Source organism: Melitaea cinxia, chromosome 26 (genome assembly GCF_905220565.1).
Source record: "Melitaea cinxia chromosome 26, ilMelCinx1.1, whole genome shotgun sequence".
NCBI classification, from domain to species: Eukaryota; Metazoa; Arthropoda; class Insecta; order Lepidoptera; family Nymphalidae; genus Melitaea; species Melitaea cinxia.
The window spans coordinates 2,942,772-2,965,122 of record NC_059419.1 but is presented as its reverse complement, the minus strand read 5'-3'; the positions used below and the strand labels follow the sequence as shown (position 1 = coordinate 2,965,122).

Below are 22,351 nucleotides of genomic sequence, written 5' to 3'. Positions count from 1 at the left end.
ATGCTGCAGAACATGCTAATGCAGACTATTTTTCAAGACTGCAGCATATAAATAAGAATGAAAAGTCACTTAAATCAGATTTCTGGAAAGCAAGTTTCATTACAAGAGATAAGGGTAGCTACAGCTACTGACTCAGAACTACAAAAGTTATAAATTGATATACATTCAGGAAGAGAAGAATACATGAATTTTCATAGCAGAATAATCGCAAATTTTACGCAATACGAATCGTCATACTTAAAAAACTGCAACCTTTGTATATATATAAAGTAAAGATGATAGATTTATCCAGAAGTTAGTGTGGTGGAAGAACATTGACATACAAATTGAAAATATAAAAGTAAGATATGCTGTGTGATGCAGAAAAACTCGACTAAGGTGTTTTGTTTGTGTATAGTTTACACAGCTGGGAATACCCAAATAAACCGTGGAATGGTATTTATGTTGACAATGCCGAACCATTTATGAAACAATATTTTCTTATTTTGGTCGATCGTTCCATCCTTATGTTATTGATATGCCACCCACGCACACAAAACGCTTTGGCACTACTTTCCTGATGCGCACAGCTAAGGAATGGAACTCTTTGCCCGCGTCTGTGTTTCCCTAACAATACAATCTGGGTGCCTTCAAGGCCAGAGTGAATAGGCTGTTATTAGGCAGGCATGCTCCACCATTGACCGCATCGTCACTTAACATCAGGTGAGACTGTGGTCAAATGCCTGCCTATTTGACATGAAAAAAAAAGACGCTTATTCTAAATGGTTAGAAGTTATACCTACTACTTCTATTACAGCTATAGCAACTATCAACATTCTAAGAAACACTACATTTCACCTAACAATAACTCAAGTCTCAGACAATGGGAAACAATTTAGATCAAAAGAAGTGCAAAGATTCTTAAAAGATAATGGAATTCAAGCTAAATTCACGGCACAATTTCACCCGCCTACCAATGGTCAAGCGAAAAGATTTGTTCAGACTGTTGACACAAAATAAGGTACTAAGATTCTTAATTATGTACAGAAAACACCTAACAGTACTACGGGATTAAGTCCGGGAGAATCTCGCCTTACGTCACTCGTCACAAAACGTTTACGCATGTAAATAATGTAAGATTAAGTTTATATATAAGTATATTATTATTAGGAAAATGTGTTGTTCGTTAGATAATAGAAGATATCACTATATAAAAAAACTTTAACAAAAAAGAAAGAAGAAATAAGAAAAAAAAATAATAATAATAATTAAAAAAATCATAGATAAATTTATACATCTAGAATAAATAAAAGAATAGTTAAAGAAAAAAACATTTGTATCATACGTTAGAATAAGAACCGGTGGTGGACCTGGTCGTTGGACTCACGTCTCTATTGGAGACATTAAGTTAGTCTAACTCAAAGAATAATGTAGCTGAGTAACGCCTACCTTGATTAAAAAAAAATTGCATGTTTTAGAAATAAAAAAGGACATGGTTCAAAAGCCCTTGGATGTATATTTTTCATATAAAAAAACACTATTTAATATTACGCTAATAAACTACTAGTACAATAAAATATTTATTACGCTTCAGCCTGTAATATCCCACTACTGGGCATAGGCCTCTTTCCCCATGTAGGAGAAGGATCAGAGCTTAATCCACCACGCTGCTCCAAAGCCGGTTGGCGAATATATTCCCTACTATGAGTAACGATCGCTATCTGGTGTACATAATAACAACCGGGACCAAAAGCTTAACGTGCTCTCTGAGGCACGGTGGGGAGACCCACACAAGGACTGCACAAACACCCAGACCACAGCAAACACTTATATGGCCAATACAAATGTTTGTCATGTGCGGGGATCGAATATGCAACCGCCAGCGCAACAGGCACAATCCATGGCTGTGACTGTTGCGCCAACGCGGCGTCAATATTTATTATTTAATATTTATCTGTCAAGATACATAACAAGAGCAGTATTGTTTATGATCTTCTTTAAATTTGAGGTACTTGCCCTGAAGGGCTGCTCCAGATTTTAAGCAGGCTATATTCTTCTGTGCCCTACCCCAATAAAGTTTCATTGAAGATTTACACTTTTCCTTACACAATCCACGAAGTCAAAACTCACCAATCCACGAAGCTTGGTCTGGTGCTACTGTAAATTCGGTGCTGTTTGGAGATGTGATGGCGGGATTATACACGGCCGGGAACGACAGCATCAAACCGGTTCCGACTGAATGTATGCAATCTGACAGAAGGACTAAACTCTAGAATAAAATTAAAAGCAAGGAAGTAATAATTAAAAAAAGAAATTAAAATGTAAATGTATAATCTTAAGAGAGTATTTCAAGTCGTTATACAGTTCCATAGCAGATTAACATGAATACGTGTGCAATGTCATTCTTTTTGGTTTCAAACTAATTTTTCTACAACGCTTTTAGTACATTCATTGACCCCCAGTTATACGTGCCTTTGAGAGAGGAAAAGAGAGGGAGAGAGAGAGCGAGAGACTTCTCTTACAAATTATACAAATTACTTCAATAATTAACTTTTCCATCATCTAGACTATCTACATATAATGTTGCTTATGGATATTTATGACTTGTTATTGTCTCGGTAAATTAGACGCACACTAAAATGAACAACTGTAATCTAAAAATACACATTATATATAACTATAGTATATATATTTAACATTATCAAGCTGTGCCCGCGACTTCGTTCGTGCTTATACATTTTGATTTTAGTCTCTTTTCGTTTATCTATATTCTAGCTGTGCCCGCGACTTCGTGCGCGTGGAATTTGACAAAAAAGTTATTGTTCAGTTCGCAGAGTTCGAAAATATATAAATTGCTAAATAAAAGTAGCCTAAGTTACTCCTTATTACATCAGCTATCTACCAGTGAAGCTCCCGTCAAAATTGTTCAAGCCGTTTCAGGGATTCGTCAGAACAAACAGACAGAGAGACAAACAGACAAAAATTGTAAAAATCGCTATTTTGGTATATGTACTATACATCCTTGCATGTATTAAAAAGCGGTTATTTTAATATTACAAACAGAAACTACAATTTTGTTTATTTGTATAGATAATATATTACAAAGGTGACCAACAAGCGTACACACATGTGGCCATAAATGTAGCAAAATGTATTTAAAGTGTTTTTATTATTTTTGTAGAGAAAAAAAATATACAATTATTATTCTTTTTATATTTGAACAATTGTTAAGTAAAATAGTAAAATTCCAGAAATGTCACTGAACTTTACCTAATAAAAAAAAACACTTAAAAATTTATATCAATCTATACTAATAAATGGAGAGCCGGTTTTTTGTTCGCTTATACTGAAAAAAACTACTGAACCGATCGGAATAATACTTATACATTAAGATACAGCGTGTTTCGGAGAAGGTTTTAGTATATATACACAAAAATTACTCTTTTATATAAAATCGTTAGCCATCACGAAATCTCAAAAACGTTGGACTCATAAAGATGAAATTATGCATTGCAAAGTAGTTTGTAGTTAGTACATGTCTGGTAAAAACAGATTTTTCGATAGGACTGGAGTAAGGAAGAAGGGCTCGGAGGAGGACTCACAAGTTTGTATGAAAATCCATAATTTTTTAACCGACTTCCAAAAAAGGAGGAGGTTCTCAATTTGATTGTATTTTTTTATGTATGTTACTTCAGAACTTTTGACCGGGTAGACCGATTTCGACAAATTTTGTTTTAATCGAAAGGTGGTGTGTGCCAATTGGTCCCATTTAAATTTATTTGAGATCTAACAACTACTTTTCGAGTTATATCTAATAATGCGTTTTTACTTGACGCTTTTTTCGTCGACCTACGTTGTATTATACCGCATAACTTTCTACTGGATATACCGATTTTGATAATTCTTTTTTTGTTGGAAAGGGGATATCCTTAGTTTGGAACCGTGATAAGGAAACTAGGATCTGATGATGGGGTCCCAGAGAAATCGAGGGAAACTTTCGAAAATCCGTAATAACTTTTTACTGGGTGTACCGATTTTGATAATTTTTAATTTAATCGAAAGCTGATGTTTATCATGTGGTCACATTTAAATTTTATCGAGATCTGATAACTACCTTTTGAGTAATCTTTGATAACGCGTAGTTACTTGACTATTTTTTCGTCGATCTACGTTGTATTACTCGTCGATGTAATTGAAGTCGGTTTTTTTTTCGTTTGCGAGCAAACACAATTATTGTGTTACAAGCTTGAAACTTGGCCGAGAGATACTTAAGTCACTTAGACTTCTAAGAACAGATTTCGCGACTAGGGCCTCATCAAAGAGGTCTAAGGGGTATCGAAAGATAAGATAATGTTGACAGATAAAAGTCCATAATTTTATGCTACAAACATGACATTTGACTCAGAGTTATTTTATAGTTAGTAAATGTCAACCAAGAACGGATTTTGCCACAGTGCCGCACTAGATGTCTAAATATTATACAGATAAATATAACTAAATATTATATAAATAAAATTTTTAAATATATTCACTTTATCAATGACATTTAAAGTATCCTGTTAAGGTTTGTTTACCCTTCATCTTACGACTCACTGAATACGGTATAGCACACGAAAGGTGGAGCTTAAAAATGGTAGGTATACAAATAAATCCTAAATTAATTTAATATACACTATTTTATTTTATTTACAAAGAAAGACCTCTTTAAATGTTGTCAATTTCTAAGTGAGGGAAGCTTAAGCCACGGAGAATTGCTAGTACTTAAAGAAATATTTATAAACAAACTTACCTGTCTCCACAAAAAAATATCTTTAAAACAACTCATGTTGTTTTACTAAATTAAATTTTGATTTAATAAATTAAATTCCCGTACAAGTTGTTGAACGAATAAATTCCATGTGATCGGTATGAAAAATAATTCCGAAGTGTAATCGCATTAAGTAATATTTATCTATGTTGCTAATTAACATTTTGAAGCCGTCTGCGGTCGTTTATCGTCTAAAGAACCGTATATACAATTGTTTTATTTTTATAAACGTATTAATCTGTTTTTTATTTATTTATTTAATTTTATTTAATATACATACATTGTAACTATTGTAACTGCTTAACTACATAAAAAATCGTTTACCGGTTTTGTCGTTTTCCTTATAAATGTTTACCGAGGGTATCGATTTTGATGATTCTTTTTTGTTCGAATGGTGGTTCGGTTCGTGCTTGTCATTTGCTCCCATTTAAATTTGATCGACATCTGAAGAATAACTTTTGGATCATTCTTAATAAAGCGCATTTGAATTTTCATTTTAGTACTTGTCGTTGTAAATTGAAGTAGCTTTTTTTTGTTTACGAGCAAATAATTATTGTTTTATTTTAATTATTTTTATGTTCCGTTCGCTTTTTAAACTCAATCAATTAATTCAGTTTTTATTGGTGACTATCTACAGATTGGTATTCGAGTCTTAATTTTTTACGTTGTTATATAAGTAAGGGTGGCACCAATCTTTAATTTATTATAACGAAACTACAAAAGTAACGAATTTTATTTAATTTGAAATTTTTTGTAAAAATTAATATTTGAATGAACAATTAAAAAAAATGAAATCACATCTCGATTGGAAAAGATATTGCACAACACATATACATATATAAACTTTTCAATTGCAAAAGTTTATATATTTTCCCAGCTTGAAGATCACGGAAAACATAGCGTTTTGAAAACATTAGCGTTGTTCCTAAGGCAATTCCTACTTATATCCCAAGATAAAGCAGGTAAAAGTTTCAAACGAATGATGATTGTAGATCATTACAGACTTATAGCAAAAAGATCAGATTTATCTTAAGATTTTTAAAGTCAAACGTATGATTATTTGAGCCAACAGTAGACAAGCCATTTGGAGATTATTATTTTGAAATAAGCTTCGAAGTTTAGGGTATACAATTATAATATATGAATAAATATATGAAAATATATTGAGGCTTATTTGTACACAGTAATTTTAACTAACACCTAGTAAGTTTACCACTACTTAGCAGATAAAAAATATACGTTCAAGAAACAAATAAATACTTATAATAAAACTTTTAGAAGTCCATTTCTGATCCTTCAAAACATAAAAAAAAAATGTTGGCATCGAATCGATACTAAATTCAAATTTAAATTTTTGTCTTTCTATCTAAAAACAGTGTTGAATTTAAATAAAACGACGACGCGTTGGCGCAACGGTCACAGCACTGGTTTATGGCTGTTGCGCAGGCGGTTGCGGGTTCGATCCCCGCACATGACAAACATTTGCATTGGCCATACAAATATTTGCCGTGGCCTGAGTGCTTGTGCAATCCTTGTGAGTCTCTCCACCATGCCTCGGAAAGCAGTGCTGGGCAGCAGTTGGATATTACAGACTGAAGCGATAAAATAAAAATGAGCATCGTATGAATCGTACTTGCTATGACATCAGACAATGTATTTGTGGCATAAGGTAATTTATTAGAGGTAAGACACAGCAGGAAACATTTTGCTCAAAGTTAGGAGCAGCCCGACTTGGTACTTCTCGTCAACCTTGCAGAAGATCACAGCTAAATACCAATACTTTCAAGTAGTGTTGTGTTGCTATGGAGAGAAAGATCGCCAGACCTCTTATGGGACGGAAGTTGGGTCGGCAACGTGCTCGCGATGCTTTTGGTGTTGCAGGCGTTCATAGGCTACGATTACTATCAGACAAATCTTGAGTTTGATTTCAGCCATAATAATGTAAAACAACTTAATATATAATACTTAGAAAATCGAAGGTATGTACACGGCTTTTTAGCAGTTTTAATTTAAGTTATTGACATTTAACAGAAAAACATATTACACGTTTACGTATGATGGTCGTTGTTATTCAAAGCCAAAAGGAAGATATAACATACTTTGTGTATACCAATGTCAAACTGTCTGTTTAGGTGTCTTGTATGTTCAATTGATTTCTGATTAATGAAATGAAATTAAAAAAGCAGAAAAACGTCTTATATTATTATGAAATTACAGCCTTTTTCATTCTAAAAGTATTTTTTGTTCATTCATATTTTTTAAAGTTTGAAATAATTTTTTCGAATACATAATTACAGAAAGCAAAGTAACGGGTAAAATGAATTATAATGTAACTTTTCACGTAGCAGTTAATTATGTTTTTATGTGGTTTGAGTTTTGAAGTAATTTAATGTTGTTTTTTATAAAGCATTACAGTAATTTCGAGAAAAGGGGGATGTTTTTGATTCGACTGTATTTGTAAATGTGTTACGTCACAACTTTTCTTAGCTTACAGTTACAGTTTTTACAAGGTGTACCAATTTTCATGATTCCTTTTTTATTCAAAATCTGGTGTTTGTAGTTACATTAAAATTTGAGCGAGTTTTGACGAGTAAATTTTATTTAACCTTAATTATGTTATTGTCGATGTAGATTGTTTTTTTTTTTTCGTTTGGTAACAAACAATTATAATCATTTAAGAGTGATACAAGGCTATTTGTAGCGGAAATATGTTACCATGGAGATAATTCCTGTTTTTATTGTATTTTAACAGTATTGAGGTAACTTTAAGTTAATGCAAAGTTATTTTAAGTGTAGGTAGTATTCACAAGGATTGTCTGTATGAGTTCACTATCAGTGGTAAGACCACTTTTGCACTCTGCTAATTTTAAGCATCGTATTTTTCTCTCATGTACTCTAAATGTCATTTTCATTTTTCAGAAAAGGGCTATTCGCTAAATATATAAAATGGAATGGAAAGAACCTCTGAGAGAGAAATTTATATATATATATATATATATATATATATATCTGACTTTTGCATCGCTGTATATCTATGAAAATCTAATGTGGTACATGCGGAAAAATTGGCATTTGTTTGCTAGTCGTAATGATCGAAAAGCCTCAAAAATAATAAATCAAATGTTAATCTGCATTAATCAAATGTAATTATTATAAGTTAATCTGTGTCCTTTGTACACACATTAACATTTCCTAAATACCAGCATTATTGCTGTGTATCAAAAAAAAATATTTAGCTATATCATTCAGCTGTTACTTTGTAACACAAGCGTAGGAACGGACGACCGTGTGTGTATATTATGAGATTATTAGACGACAATACTTATATATAACCTAATCTATACAAATAAATAAAATTGGAGTGTCTGTTTGTAATATAAAAAAATAACCGCTTTTTACTAAATGCATATGGATGTATACATGGTACATTAACCAAAATAACATTTTTTACAATTTTTGTCTTTCTGTCTGTCTGTTTAATTCGGCTAATCAAGAAACGGCTGGACCGATTTTGACGAGACTTTCACTGGCAGATAGACTACCAGTAGGTAACTCTGCGAACTGAATAATATTTTTTTTAATTCCACACGGACGAAGTCGCGGGCACAGCTAGTGTAATTCATAATATGTGTGGTATTAATATATTTATACTCTTTTTCTCACAAGAGTATAAGATGTTTACCCTCGCCGCGTAGTTTGTCACTACAACGATAAAAAATTCAGGGGTTAGTACACAGCGGACCTTAATTTAAGATACACGTGTTCACTTATCCCCGGCGGATATTTCGGATACATTTGTAATAATCTTCTATTTCTATCTTAGTAAAAAGGTCTAAGTTATTCGAGATAGTATCAAATTTTTTCTTATATTTTTATATCGTGTATATTTTCTTTAAGGATTAACATCACACACAAGGTTTATATTAAATGTTTATATGCTATTTTTTTGTTATATAACACATGAATTTTAATGTATCATATCTATGTATTTATAATTGACTAGCAATAGATTATATGTATATTTCTTCTGTCTTTACATAAACATATAATTAAATTATAATTAACCATAATAGTCCCAGCAATCGTTTATCTACCGTACGAATAGGAACATTATTATTATCAAATCGAGTATAAAAAAACCTACGACCTGTTCATACACAAAAAAAAACCATAAAAATCAATTAAGCCGTTTCCGAGGAGTTTGGTAACAAATACAGTGATACGAACTTTTTATATATTAGATAATATGTATTCAAATGTAGGAGGACCGGGTTCGGCGTGCCGGCGTCTCTATGCTGGTATCGTGCAAAGTATGGCACTATACGGCGCCCCCGTTTTTGCAGACGCTCTCACCGCCCAGAACAGAATCCTCTTGAAGAGAGCGCAGAGGGTCTTAGCGGTTTTTTTTTTTTTTTTTTTTTTTATTTATTTAAACTCATTTTACATTAAAGAAAATTACAGTAATACACTCCAAAAATCGCGGAGATTTGTCCGGAGTGTTAAGATTGAATACAGTTCATTTAGGCAATTAAAAATAAGGTGGGTAGTTCTACAAATTAAAGTAAGTAGGTATCTTTTAATTAGGTGTAAATGCGTACGCGGGGAAGGCGATCGAGACGCAATACCGGTTTGTTACAAATAGTTACAGGATGTTCAGATAATACGACTTTAATTCATTTCTTAAATTTTTTGTAGTGATTCTTTTCTTAAATGCCACATCTAATCCATTCAACAAGCGAGGAGTCAAATATTCAGTGGTCCTTTCACCATATACGTTATTTGTTGCAGTTGTTGTTATAAGTTTTTGTTTTGTTATTTGTCGTGTATTAATTTTATGGTGAATTTTGTGCTGTATGTCCATATTAAAAAAGTTTTCTTTTAATACGTTGTATTGAAATTTATATTCAACCGGTAATACGTTGCAGTGCTTAAAAAGTTTATCGTCATCATTTTTATATTGTTCTTTTATTTTAGGCGTTACGATTTGTTTTAGGATTCTTACTTGTAAACTTTGTATAGTATTAAGATAAGTTTTAAAGGTTCTACCATAGGTCGTGATACCGTAGCTTATGATCGAATCAGCCAAAGCATTGTAAAGCATAATTAGAATTTTAAATGGTATTTTCTTCTTAATTATAACTACATTAGCCAAGAAGGCTCTGAGTTTGTCACATATAGTACTTATATGAGGTTTCCAATTAAAATAACAGTCTACCACCAATCCAAGATAAGTATGCTTTTCAACGGTTTCTATGACTGGGCACTTGCATTGGTTGATGTATAGATGAATACAATTATGATTATGGGCTTTTAATCTATTATTTGTTTCGAAGAACGTCTTAGTGTATGGTGAGCGTATGTGAACTAGTTTTGTCTTGGATGCGTTAAGTACAAGCCCGTTGTCATGACACCACTTATTTAGTAAATCGAAATCATGCTGCATTTTTTCCAGTGCTCTGTTTACGTTTGAATCTGCTATTAAGAGGCAAGTGTCATCAGCGTACTGATACGATGAGCAAAATTTAAATATATTATTCATATCATTTACGTACGCTATGAAGTGCAATGGACCGAGCACAGATCCTTGAGCTGTGCCTTCAGAAACAGATATTACGTCACTTTTGATATTTCCTATTCTTACAAAATAGGACCTGTTTCTTAAGTACTCTCTGCACCATTTTAAAACGGGACCTCTAATACCTGTATTATTGAGCTTTTCTATTAAGGTGTCATGATTAAGAGTGTCAAATGCTCTAGAAAAATCTATAAAAAGAGCCAGAACGTGTCTTCTTCTATGTAAATGCCCATTTACTTCATCCGCAAACCTAGATAAAAGAGACGTGGTACTTTTTGTTGGCTGGAAACCGTACTGATTTTTACTAATTATTTTATGGTCGCCGTAAAAGGTATAAATTTGTGCGCTGAAGTATTTTTCAATTATTTTATCAAGAGAGGGTAAGAGGGAGATAGGACGATAATTACTAATGTCGTCTTGTTTACCCTTTTTGTGAACAGGGCGAACACAGCTTTGTTTAAGGTCATTTGGATAAGTTCCTGATTTAATACTGACATTAATTAATTGGGCGATACTTACTGATATTTTTTTGGCAACTAATTTAATATCTATTACACTGATTCCATCGTTACCGGGTGCTTTTTTATTTTTAAGGTTTTTTATAACCATTTGACCCTTTTGAATACCTTTCTTTACAGAGAACTTTTGAATAGTTACGGGATATTCAAAAATGTTTAGAATTCCTAATGTGTGGGTACACAAAAATAAAATCGTACATATTAAAAATAGCATGGTGTCGTCTCCTGTCAAAGATTTTCATTGTAATATGAAACTTTGAATAGTTACGGGTCTCTGTAAAGAACTCACTATAGACGGCGCCACGGTTCGCTTAAACCGAAAATAAAAATCATCATATCAAAAGTTTCGCTCTAGCGGGTACATCGTTCCATAGCTTAATTGGCTAGAGCGCCGACACGGTCAGTCGGAGACGCGGGTTCGAATCCCGCTGGAGCGGTCAATTTTTGATATGATATTCAAAAATGTTTAGAATTCCTAATGTGTGGGTACACAAAAATAAAATCGTACATATTAAAAATAGCATGGTGTCGTCTCCTGTCAAAGATTTTCATTGTAATATGAAACTTTGAATAGTTACGGGTCTCTGTAAAGAACTCACTATAGACGGCGCCACGGTTCGCTTAAACCGGAAATAAAAATCATCATATCAAAAATTTCGCTCTAGCGGGTAGGTACATCGTTCCATAGCTTAATTGGCTAGAGCGCCGACACGGTCAGTCGGAGAAGCGGGTTAGAATACCGCTGGAGCGGTCAATTTTTGATATGATATTCAAAAATGTTTAGAATTCCTAATGTGTGGGTAAACAAAAATAAAATCGTACATATTAATATATACTAGCTGTGTCCACGACTTGGTTCGCGTGGAATTTAGCAAAGATTATTTTTAGTTCGCAGAGTTACAAAATAAATTTCTAAAATAAAAGTAGCCTAAGTTACTCCTTACTACATTAGCTATCTGTTAGTGAAAGTCCGGTCAAAATCGGTCCAGCCGTTTCAGAGATTAGCCGGAACAAACAGACAGACAGACAAAAATTTAAAAAAAATGTTATTTTGGTTAATGTACCATGTATACATCCATATGCATTTAGTAAAAAGCGCTTATTTTAATATTACAAACAGACAATCCAATTTTATTTATTTGTATAGATATTAAAATCGCTGTAAAAGTTTAAGTAACAAACGCGTTGCCTAACAAACATATTATAACACTATCAACACAGTGTAATTCCTGGAGCTCTTTCCACATTACTCGCCACAAGAACCCAAAGCCCAAGTAGAGCAATTTTTTTTAACATTGTACTTCGTGAGGTACCTTAATCCGTTTTCAGTACAATACTTTTCCTACTCCATCTAGATCAACTTCTTGTAGATGTTGGCAATGTTGATGTATCAAACGTTTAGTAATAATTGAAGTTCAAACTTTTGGGCGTCAAAAGGTAACCACTTACCATCAGATTGACCCTAGGTACGTTTTGTTTGTCACCGTTATGATATAAAAACTACAACTACCTGTATAATTGGAAAGTGAGCGGAGCCGCATTGACAGCAACTGCCAATGGTCCGATGGTCGCTAAGGCCAGTTCAATTGCATTTTCATCTTTAGGTAACATCGCCCAACGCCGAGCTCGTACTCTGATATGTCGGCTGTTGTAGTGACAGCGGCCTCTCTGTAAAAACACGATTACAATAGCCATAGTCTTTGCTATGACACCAAAAATTATGTGGAAAAACAATTGGAAGTGAATCAATATAAATAAATAATGAAGCGCTAAACCCGAGAACGAGTGGAACAATCCTAGCTGATTTTTTCAAGTTTTTTAATTATATTGTTAAAAAGATATATAATATAATTTACAAAAAGTTGACGCAGCACAGCAATAGATCACTCTAATTCAACACTACATACTTTGTTGAAGTTTCTTACATAAATAAAAATTAATAAAATTGTTCAGAATAGTGGATAATTTTCTAAAAATGTATCGAATATATTAACTTCCGGCATTCGGAAGACAGGATAACGCCTATCGGGTTAGCTTGTCATTCAATAAATCTTCAAAAGGCGGTCTCTTTACGACTGCCTCGTTGGCACATTTATGCGTCTTGCACTAGGTCGTAAGCTCCATTCACATCGTTAAAAATCTATATATTAATACACGAAGCAAAAACTTTGTACCCTTTTTTAGGAAAATTGCGCGGACGGAGGAGTATGAAATTTCGCACACTTATCTCTACTAATATTATAAATGTGAATGTAAGTTTGTTTGTTACGCTTTGACGCGAAAATAACTTAACCGATCATTATAATACTTTGTTCTTGGAGGTATTAGAAGTAACATAGGATACTTTTTAGTAATAAAAATTCAATGCAAGCGAAGCCGCGGGTAAAAGCTAGTAGTTTATATAGAGAAGAAGTGCAGAATGCTATTTTTTTTAATTATGCATAAACAACAAGTCAAATCAATAAAAAACATTACGCACACTACCATGTATTTGACACACACACGCATATGTGTATACTCTTTTGTTTATTGTTATAGAAGTCTTTGACAACAGAACCTTAATAATATTCAAACTTATATTTAATTTTAAATAATTATGGTCGAATTTCGACCACTGGGCGACCACTACTATATATAAAAGTGTCGACTGTCTGTGTATACTTATTTATTTACGTCTTCTTCCTCGAGCTCTTAGCAAACGTTTTAGGATAAATAATTTATTACGTACGTGTAATTTATTATTCATTTAAGCTACCAATAAATTACACAATAATACGGAATTTAAAATATTTGGTACGAGCGTAAATTGTACCTTAATTACAGGTAACAATTTATTTATAAAAATAACAACACGTACATATATATATGTACATGTAAGTGTGTATGTAAAGTATACATGTATTTTATATTATTAATTATGAATAAGTTTATAGATTTACAGTCATTATTATTAATCACTCTTGCACTTCTGTGCCCCGCGATAACAGCAATTCTCATCACCATGGGTAGACTGGTAGAGATCTCTTCTAGAGATAAGGTCGCCCTTGCCAACTTACTTTGTAAATATGATTTTTACTTGTTTATTTTTTTAAGTGCAAGAAAGAATATAATAAGTATATAATAATATTGCAGCTGGCCGACGTCTGTACGTAAAAGATACTTAGAAAGAAAAAAATGTGTCAAGTAAGTACAATATACATTATTAACCCTACAGCTCATACAGTCACACATCATCATCATCATCACAGCAGCCTTTCGCAGTCCACTGCTGGACTTAGGCCTCGACAAGTTCACGCCAAAAATGGCGTGAACTCATGTGTTTTGCCCATAGTCACCACGCTGGGCAGGCGGGTCGGTGACCGCAGGTATGGTTATCCCGCCATCGGTCGGCTTTTTAAGTTCCAAGGTAATAGTGGAACTGTGTTATCCCTTAGTCGCCTCTTACGACACCCACGGGAAGATGCGTAGGGCTATATTCTTTGATGCCGTAACCACACAGCATCAGTCATAGTTCATACAGTGTAGGTATATACATATTACATTACTACCACGTGTGTGGTACAACGAACTTTTCTGCGCGCGATGATGAAAAATTTGCAACAATTTTTGACTTCCAAACAAATCTCTATAACAAAAGTTATCGATTGACAAGGAAATTAATTTCTAGTTTTTCTTGATAGTGCAAATTTATTTTTCGAGTAAACTTGAAGTCGCATAAAAAACATTTTACTAACAATTTGGGAAAGTTTTGCATCAAATGGTTTAATTCAAAACGTGTATCTGTCAGCTCCAATCCGACTGGAGGTTACTACTCATGAACGATTACCGTGTAACTTGTGGTTGTTACAACTTGTAATAAATAGTCCTTGCGTTACTGGCGTCCATAAGGAGGACCGTACGCTAGTTTGCGAACTTTGTAATGTAAAAAAACCAACTTCAATTACATCGACAAGAAATACAACGTAGGAAGACGAAAATATAGTCAAATAACTACGCGTTATCAAAGATTACTCAAAAATTAGTTATCAGATAAAATAAAATATTTATGTGACCACATGATAAACACCAGCTTTCGATCGGATTAAAATTATCAAAATCGGTACACCCAGTAAAAAGTTATTGCGGATTTTCGAGAGTTTCCCTCGATTTCTCTGGGATTCCATCGTCAGATCCTGGTTTCCTTATCATGGTACCAAACTAGGAATATCTTCTTTCCAACAAATAAAAGAATTATCAAAATCGGTATATTCAGTACAAAGTTATGCGGTATAATACAACGTAGGTCGCCGAAAAAAGCGTCAAGTAAAAACGCATTATTAGATATAACTCGAAAAGTAGTTGTTACATCTCAAATAAATTTAAATGAGACCAAATGACACACACTAACTACCTTTCGATTAAAAAAAATGTTGAAATCGGTCCACCTAGTCAAAAGTTCTGAAGTAACTAACATACATAAAAAAAATTCAGTCCAATTGAGAACCTCCTCCTTTTTTGGAAGTCGGTTAAAAAGTAGGTATAAAGATGCCGCTTAATAACAAATGAAGCAAGGAAAAAAATTAGCATGGCTACTATTTATATCAATGGATAATTATGTAAGTATTATCCCTAAGTAATTCAATTAACCAACTGAAACTGATAATTCTCGACTAACAATAAATAAAGTGTTTTTCAAAAACAAAATGTAATGTAGATTAACACGCTCATTAATTTTCTGATATTGTTTCATTAAAATGAACTTTTAACAATTAATTGTAAGACGAATTAATGCAGAGATAATATAAATTTGTTGTTGTCGGTTAACACCGACCTAAGTAATAACTCGTTTTTTAAGGTAAGGAATATAAAAAATAAATGATAGAATACTTTCAGGAGAAGAATTTTACTAAGGTAGAGGGACAGCAGGAAATAATCAGCTCAAATCTGGAGAATTATGTTACAAATACAAAATCTTTTGATTAAATTTTGTAACAATAGTTCGATTCAATTACCGACTGGCTCGTTGGTCTAGGGGTATGATTTTCGCTTAGGGTGCGAGAGGTCCCGGGTTCAAATCCCGGACGAGCCCGGATATATTTTATTTAATTTTTAATAATTAAAAATCGTTATTAGTTTTATATTAAACAACCTGACTCAGAAAATTTTGTATCGTCAGGTTTGTTTTCGTCTACATATCAACTTTTTGTTAATTACCTTCCAGACGATGAGTTTGCGCAACTAGCCCCGCTTGTGACAATATTTTATAAGAGTCTTACATTATATAGGTAGTAGGTAGTAATGAGTGTATTTCCGAACCCCCATCATAAGATTTTTATGCTATTCGGGGGCATTAAATATGAGTGTCAGGTGTCTTACCTTTCCAAGATAAGGGTAGTGGGTTTCCATCATGAGCCCATCTCTGGCAGCGTATCTCATTGCCGCTTGCAAGGAGCCTCCGTCACAGCCCAAGTTACCATCTTTCAAACTGCAGTCAACAATTTGCTGTGGACTAAAATTTTTAACCATTTAAATACATTTTCGGTACAGAAATTGTACTTGGAAATAATTTTTTTCTTATCCCTTTTTTAATTAAACAAAGTTTTTCTACTTGTGTCTGTTATACATTTTCTATTCTGTAATTGCAAGAGCTTGTTTTACCGCTTATTGATTAAGTTTATCTCGCACATAAGTTACCGATAGGTTTTATAAGTAAGACGTAAAACAGCCCATTTGGCCCGTGCACCTGAACTAATATGTTACAGTTTTAGGATTGAGAAGATGCGAATTGAATATCTGACATACAGAGTGGAGTTTGAAAATGTAAAAGATAAACATAACATAAAATTTTAACTGTTAGATATAATTATCCTTCTGATAGCCTTATCAGTAATCGGCGAAACTGGGTATGTTTACTGTATTGAGCCTTATATTAAGTTATTTCTAATGTACTGATACTGACCAGAGCCTTTTCATTCTCAAGAATAAAAATATGATTGTTAATTGTTGATAATATATATTATACTGGTTTATCTTCATAGTAAATTCTGAGTACATTGTATTTCTGGTTGACAAAGGAGCTCATTCTCCTGAGCCTTTTTCCTGCTTCTATTTTTCAGTTTTATCACATAAGCGTCATTGATAAACTCAAAATGTAACAAAAATTGACCAGTGAGTGCATGTGAATCCATCTCTAGCCCAAAGAATAATATTTAAGTTAATAGAAAAGCTGATAGCAAAGTTTTAGTATAAAGGTTATGAGGTTCATTTGCTACTCCTTGGTTACTAAATCCTAGAAATGTAATAGTAAGGTACAGAAATTATTGTAATTTATTAAATAAGATATATAAGTTGATTTTTCTACCTCAGCTCTCTCCAATCTCTGTGTTTCTTGTAAAGCTGCGCCTGCAGTGCGTGAGTGACCGCAAACGCGTAACACGCCCCGCAGTGCCACTGTTCCTCACGCCGCGGCTGAAAACCTTTAGCGCGCCAATCGAACTAAAACATTTATATTTTCGTTAAAAACACCTGCAAGTCTTACTCATATATATGACAAAATTACTTGTTAACCCCTAAATGAGTTGTTATAAGTATGATTTAGTACATTTATATGATATTTTACTCTAGCTGACCCGGCAAACGTGACCCTGTCTTGCGAACCGTCAAATACATACAGTTTAAATAATTGTTAGGCTTTCTATAATATCCAAATATTCCACGCAATTTTCTTTTTGAAGTAAAAACTTCTTTTGGCGCACCGCATACACATTTTTTCGTAGGTACGCTCTGAGGTAAAAGGCTCGATCGGGTGAACTCGGGACCGCCGAGTGTACCCGAGTGTACACACTATTTTTTTAAATAAAAATAAGACTTAAACTACTCCGTGGTCCAGGCGTTCTCGAATTTTGCGCTTAACAATACATTTAGCGATTCATTTTTGTGTATATCGATTAACAGATGGTATTTAATTGTGTTCCCCGAACATGACAAACGCTTGCATCTGCCAAAGAAATATTCATGGTTTGATCGTCCGTCTGTGTGGTGTGTCTGGATCACCAAAACAGGATCCTTATCTTACTTAGGGCAGTTAAATGTAAATATTTATTTAAACTATGATGTTTCTAGTTCTTCACTTTCATTAACAAAAAAAAAGCACAAAATATAAGAAATCACGCTTTTTGGTATCCTGCGGTGTACGTGTATGTTGTCTTGGTACGCTCTTTTTTCGTGATCTTGAGATGGGTCGAAGAGAGGTATCGTCTTTATTAATTTCAATAGCTGCTTTATATAAGCGCTTATATGCTGAAACAACAAAACACATGTATGTAGTATATACTATATGTGAGGTAAGGCATACCAGGAAATATCTTGTTAAAAATCTGAAGGAGTCCGACTGGGGAACTAAACCAACCTTACAGAAGATCAATCAAGCAATACTGCTCTCAAATAATATCAGTTAGGTACTCAAGTAGTGTCGTGTTCCAGTGATGAGTAAGTAAGGTAGGTACAGCTTCTGAGGATAAGCTGTATTGACAGTGGAGGTTAGGAGGGCAAAAGTAACCAGTATCTTACCATCGTAGTTTACCACCAGGTTGTCCGTGCGCTTATGTAATACTTAAGGCACGTAAGTAAGGGTAAGTATTTTTGTATCATCAGGAATTTACTTTTAGTTCAAATTATACCCGCTTGGGTATTTGTTAGCTTACCAAACTGCTATTATTTTTTAAGCCATCTATAGTAAAAGGTGTGAAATAAATAGGTAGTCGACTAAAATTAGTGCGCTTAGCGTTTTTCAAACTCTACGACAGATGGCGTTAGTTGTAATGCCCTCGTAGTTTCTTTTAATTGATTTGATGATTTTTTAGGTAATCAAATTATTCACTACAGGTACAGGCTAAACTGGTATGATATTCGACTTCGGGCGCGTTTCGTTGGTTGCGGATTAAGTTTACCCTGATAGGGTATTAGGGCCTAACGATTCAGCTTGTAAGCAGTGGGATCATTGCTGGCCATAGGTCTCTTTCTCCATGTTGGGCAATGAGATTAGGGCAGCATTAGGAAATGTTTCACCTAAATTAATAAACTGAAATTTTTAGATTTATAATTGCCATTAGAAGTGTTCTATATAAACCGGAATCCGATGGTGAAAAGAAAAATACTTCATAAATTTTGCTGTTGAATGCAACCATGTGTCAAATAGCGTTAACAGCAAACGGTATAACACCCTCTTATTCTCATAACTAAAAAATATATGTATAAAAATCGGTCAGGGTTTTTCGGAGAAATGCGACCACAAACACCGTGAAACGAGTTTTTAATATTTGTATGATTTTGACACATACCCAGTCACCAAAATGGTTGAGATGCAAGGAGTAACTCTTCTCTCCAGCCAAGTATTCCTGATTATGTTTCGCTACACGTTCGAGGTTATTCCGCCATATCAAATAAGATGTTCTTTCGTGATAACAATTTAAATAACTTTTGTTGTATGCTGTCTGGGGAAAAAAATTATACTAATCCATTAGGATAAAGATTTTTCAGTATATAGACATATTTTAATCATGCCTAACAAAGCTCCAGGCACTATCTAGAATTTACATAGGCTATAAGATAACATGTGTAATTTGTGAAATATAACCTCCTTTTTCAAATTACCTTTATGCTGTATAAAGACAGGTAAAATCAACGTTATATTTACAAATGTGATAAGGCGTACTACTTTAATATGTTTGTTTGTATGTACGTATTATTTACAATTATACGACTCAAATATACAAAAAAAGAAAAGGTTCTAGATAGCCTGCTATTTCATGAATGTCAGGTATTGTATAACACTAAAATATGACTTACAAAACGCTACAAATATGTACGTTTATTAAATTTAAAACTGTACCTATGTACGCATATAACCACTGTATATTTTTTTACCTTATATTCATCCCAATGTGTCACTGGTACATCACTATGTATTAATAAACCTTCAACTATATGTTGAAAATTGTACAAAGATCCTCTGTTTTCACTGGTATGGCAATCACTGACATTATAATGTTTCAAATAGTCTCCAAAACGCTCAGTCTTTTCAAAAAAAATTAAAGTATTCTCAGCAAAGTTTTTCAATTTTGAATATTCTTCATTGTTGTCGGTACAACGAGATTGTCTGTACGATTTGTATTTATTTAATATATATTTAATTTGATGTGCTGTCTCGTTTATATGTAACTCTGAATTAATTAATGATAGTTGAATAAATAATATTAGTAGAATCATTTTATTCCTAATAAATGAAAACGAATAAAACCAACCTCTTGTCATTCCATTTTAATTCATAATTAGTAATATTTTGTAACATTGATAGTTCTTTCTTTAGAGTTAAAGTGTAAAATAGCGTGTAATTTAAAAATTGCTTGGACAGCTATTACTGAAATGTACGTATAAGCAGTAATGGTTGCCCTCTCTCTTGCTCATTCTGAATAAACAATAAAATGCCACTTGGTGTAATTTATTATGACATATTTAAACACTTATTATTTTCTTTTCTTTAGAAGTATAAATAAAGCAGGTATCTGTTGTTTTTTGGTGTAAAATAAATTAGGTAGAAAAGTTAGGAGAAAGTAACAAAAAGGAGTTGCAATCGAAAATTAGAACCGGGTCCGTAAACCGGGTCAGTAAACTAAATACGCTTCAGCCTGTAATATCCCACAGCTGGGCATAGGATTCTTTCTTCATGTAGGAGAAGGATAAGAGCTTAATCCACCACGCTGCTCCGATGCGGGTTGGCGGATAAACAGTAAACTAAAAGCATGTTTTTAATATTTTTAACCAAGTGGTTAACATCCAAGTGGACGTCATTATAATTCATTTTTGTCATTATCTAACAAAACTAAACTAAAATACACTGTGAAAGTTTTACATCCAGATGTGTAGGCTTAGTGTCGTTGCATTTCATGCAAAACCTGAGTTTCCTAACGTTAGCGGTACCGCCCCCTAGCGGGCACTAGAGTTTTTGTGTTGTGGGCAATCGCGACATACCTACCTAGTTAGAAATTTAATATAATAAAGTACTTTGAAAATATATCTATTTTATGAAATATAAAAACATTTTGTTTAACCGTCTAAGATGTTTATCTTATTATCTAAGTGTAAATGAACATCAAAAAAATATGTGATAAACAAAAAACATTATGTGATTACTTAGACTTCAAAATTTCCTATTCAACTCATGATGATGATGATGCATCAACTTAACTCACAAAACAAATGATGCACTGCTCTTGGTTTACGTCCAAATCATAAAAGAAGAAAAAATTGTCAAGAGTTATTATTTGAAAACTAAAAAATGTGGAAACTAATACAAAGGAGACTTAATTGAGGTAGGGCACAGCAGGAATTTTCTGCTCAAAATATGGAGCAGCCCGACTGGGGTAGTACCTCGACCTTACAGAAGATCACAGCAAAATAATACTGTTTTCAAGCAGTATTGTGTTCCTGTTGGTGAATAAGGTGACCACAGCTCCTGGGGGGATTGGGCACTCCGCAACGCGCTTGCGATGCTTCTGGTGTTGCAGGTGTCTATAAGCTACGGTAATCGCTTACCATCAGGTGAGCCGTACGCTTGTTTGCCGACCTAGTGACATAAAAAAAAGGAGATTCCATATTTATCATGCACGTTTTTATTTTCAAGAGAAAAGAAATTCCTATTCGAAATATTTTGTCAGTTGCTACAGATAGTGCTCCAGCAAATACGGAGCGACGCAAAGGTTTCATTGCGCATTTAAAATGGGTAGTAAGAAATGTACCAATTGTACATTGTGTTATTCATCGTCAGCACTTGGTTGAAAAAAAATGAACGCCTGCATGCGTCGCTCCATTACGTTATTTATCACTCATCATCACTTCAGCCTATCGCAGTCCACTGCTGGACATAGGCCTCGCTAAATTCGCGCCAGACACTGGCGTGTGTCTTATGTATTTTGCCCATAATCACCACGCTGGGCAGGCGGGTTGGAAATCGCAGGGCTGGCTTTGTCACATTGAAGATGCTGCTGCTCGTCTTCGGTCTGTGTATTTAAAAGCTGTTGGATAGTTATGCGCTATCAGTCGTCTTTATAAGTTCCAAGGTGGTAGGTAGGTGTTGACGGAACTGTGCTATCCCTTAGTCGCCTCTTACGACACCAAACGGAAGAGAGGGAGTGGCTATATTCTTTTGCTTATAAGAGCAGTCAAAAATATAAGAAACAATTCATTAAATGACTAGATTATTTGGGTAACTTTAAATAAAAATGATGAAAACTATAATCGCTTGCTGTTATGATTATTAATAGATAATAATAGATAGACACATCAAGCAACGGGTAAATGAATGTTATTTTAAAAGGTATAATCGTAGGTACTTTTTGGTGCTGTATAGCGTTCACGCAGACGACGTCGCGGGCAGCAGCTAGTAAACAATATATCTTCATCTGAACAGTAACTGTGGTTAAATAAATAAAGAAA

General features: G+C 33.7%; 1 protein-coding gene and 1 non-coding gene across 2 annotated transcripts; one reads left to right on the top strand and one right to left on the bottom strand.

The window, feature by feature from the left end:
- Positions 1-12,314: 12,314 nt before the first annotated feature.
- Positions 12,315-22,351, bottom strand: LOC123666406 (cathepsin S-like). The gene is made up of 8 exons (XM_045600500.1): positions 22,252-22,351; positions 20,278-20,324; positions 19,784-20,132; positions 19,198-19,350; positions 18,029-18,157; positions 17,220-17,353; positions 16,235-16,367; positions 12,315-12,547 (listed from the first exon to the last, which is right to left on the bottom strand). Exons 1-8 carry the CDS (start codon positions 22,315-22,317, stop codon positions 12,386-12,388), a joined length of 1,173 nt encoding a protein of 390 aa, XP_045456456.1. The 5' UTR covers positions 22,318-22,351; the 3' UTR covers positions 12,315-12,385.
- Trnap-agg lies at positions 15,876-15,947 on the top strand. Its single transcript has one exon. It is a non-coding gene; the product is annotated as a tRNA-Pro (tRNA).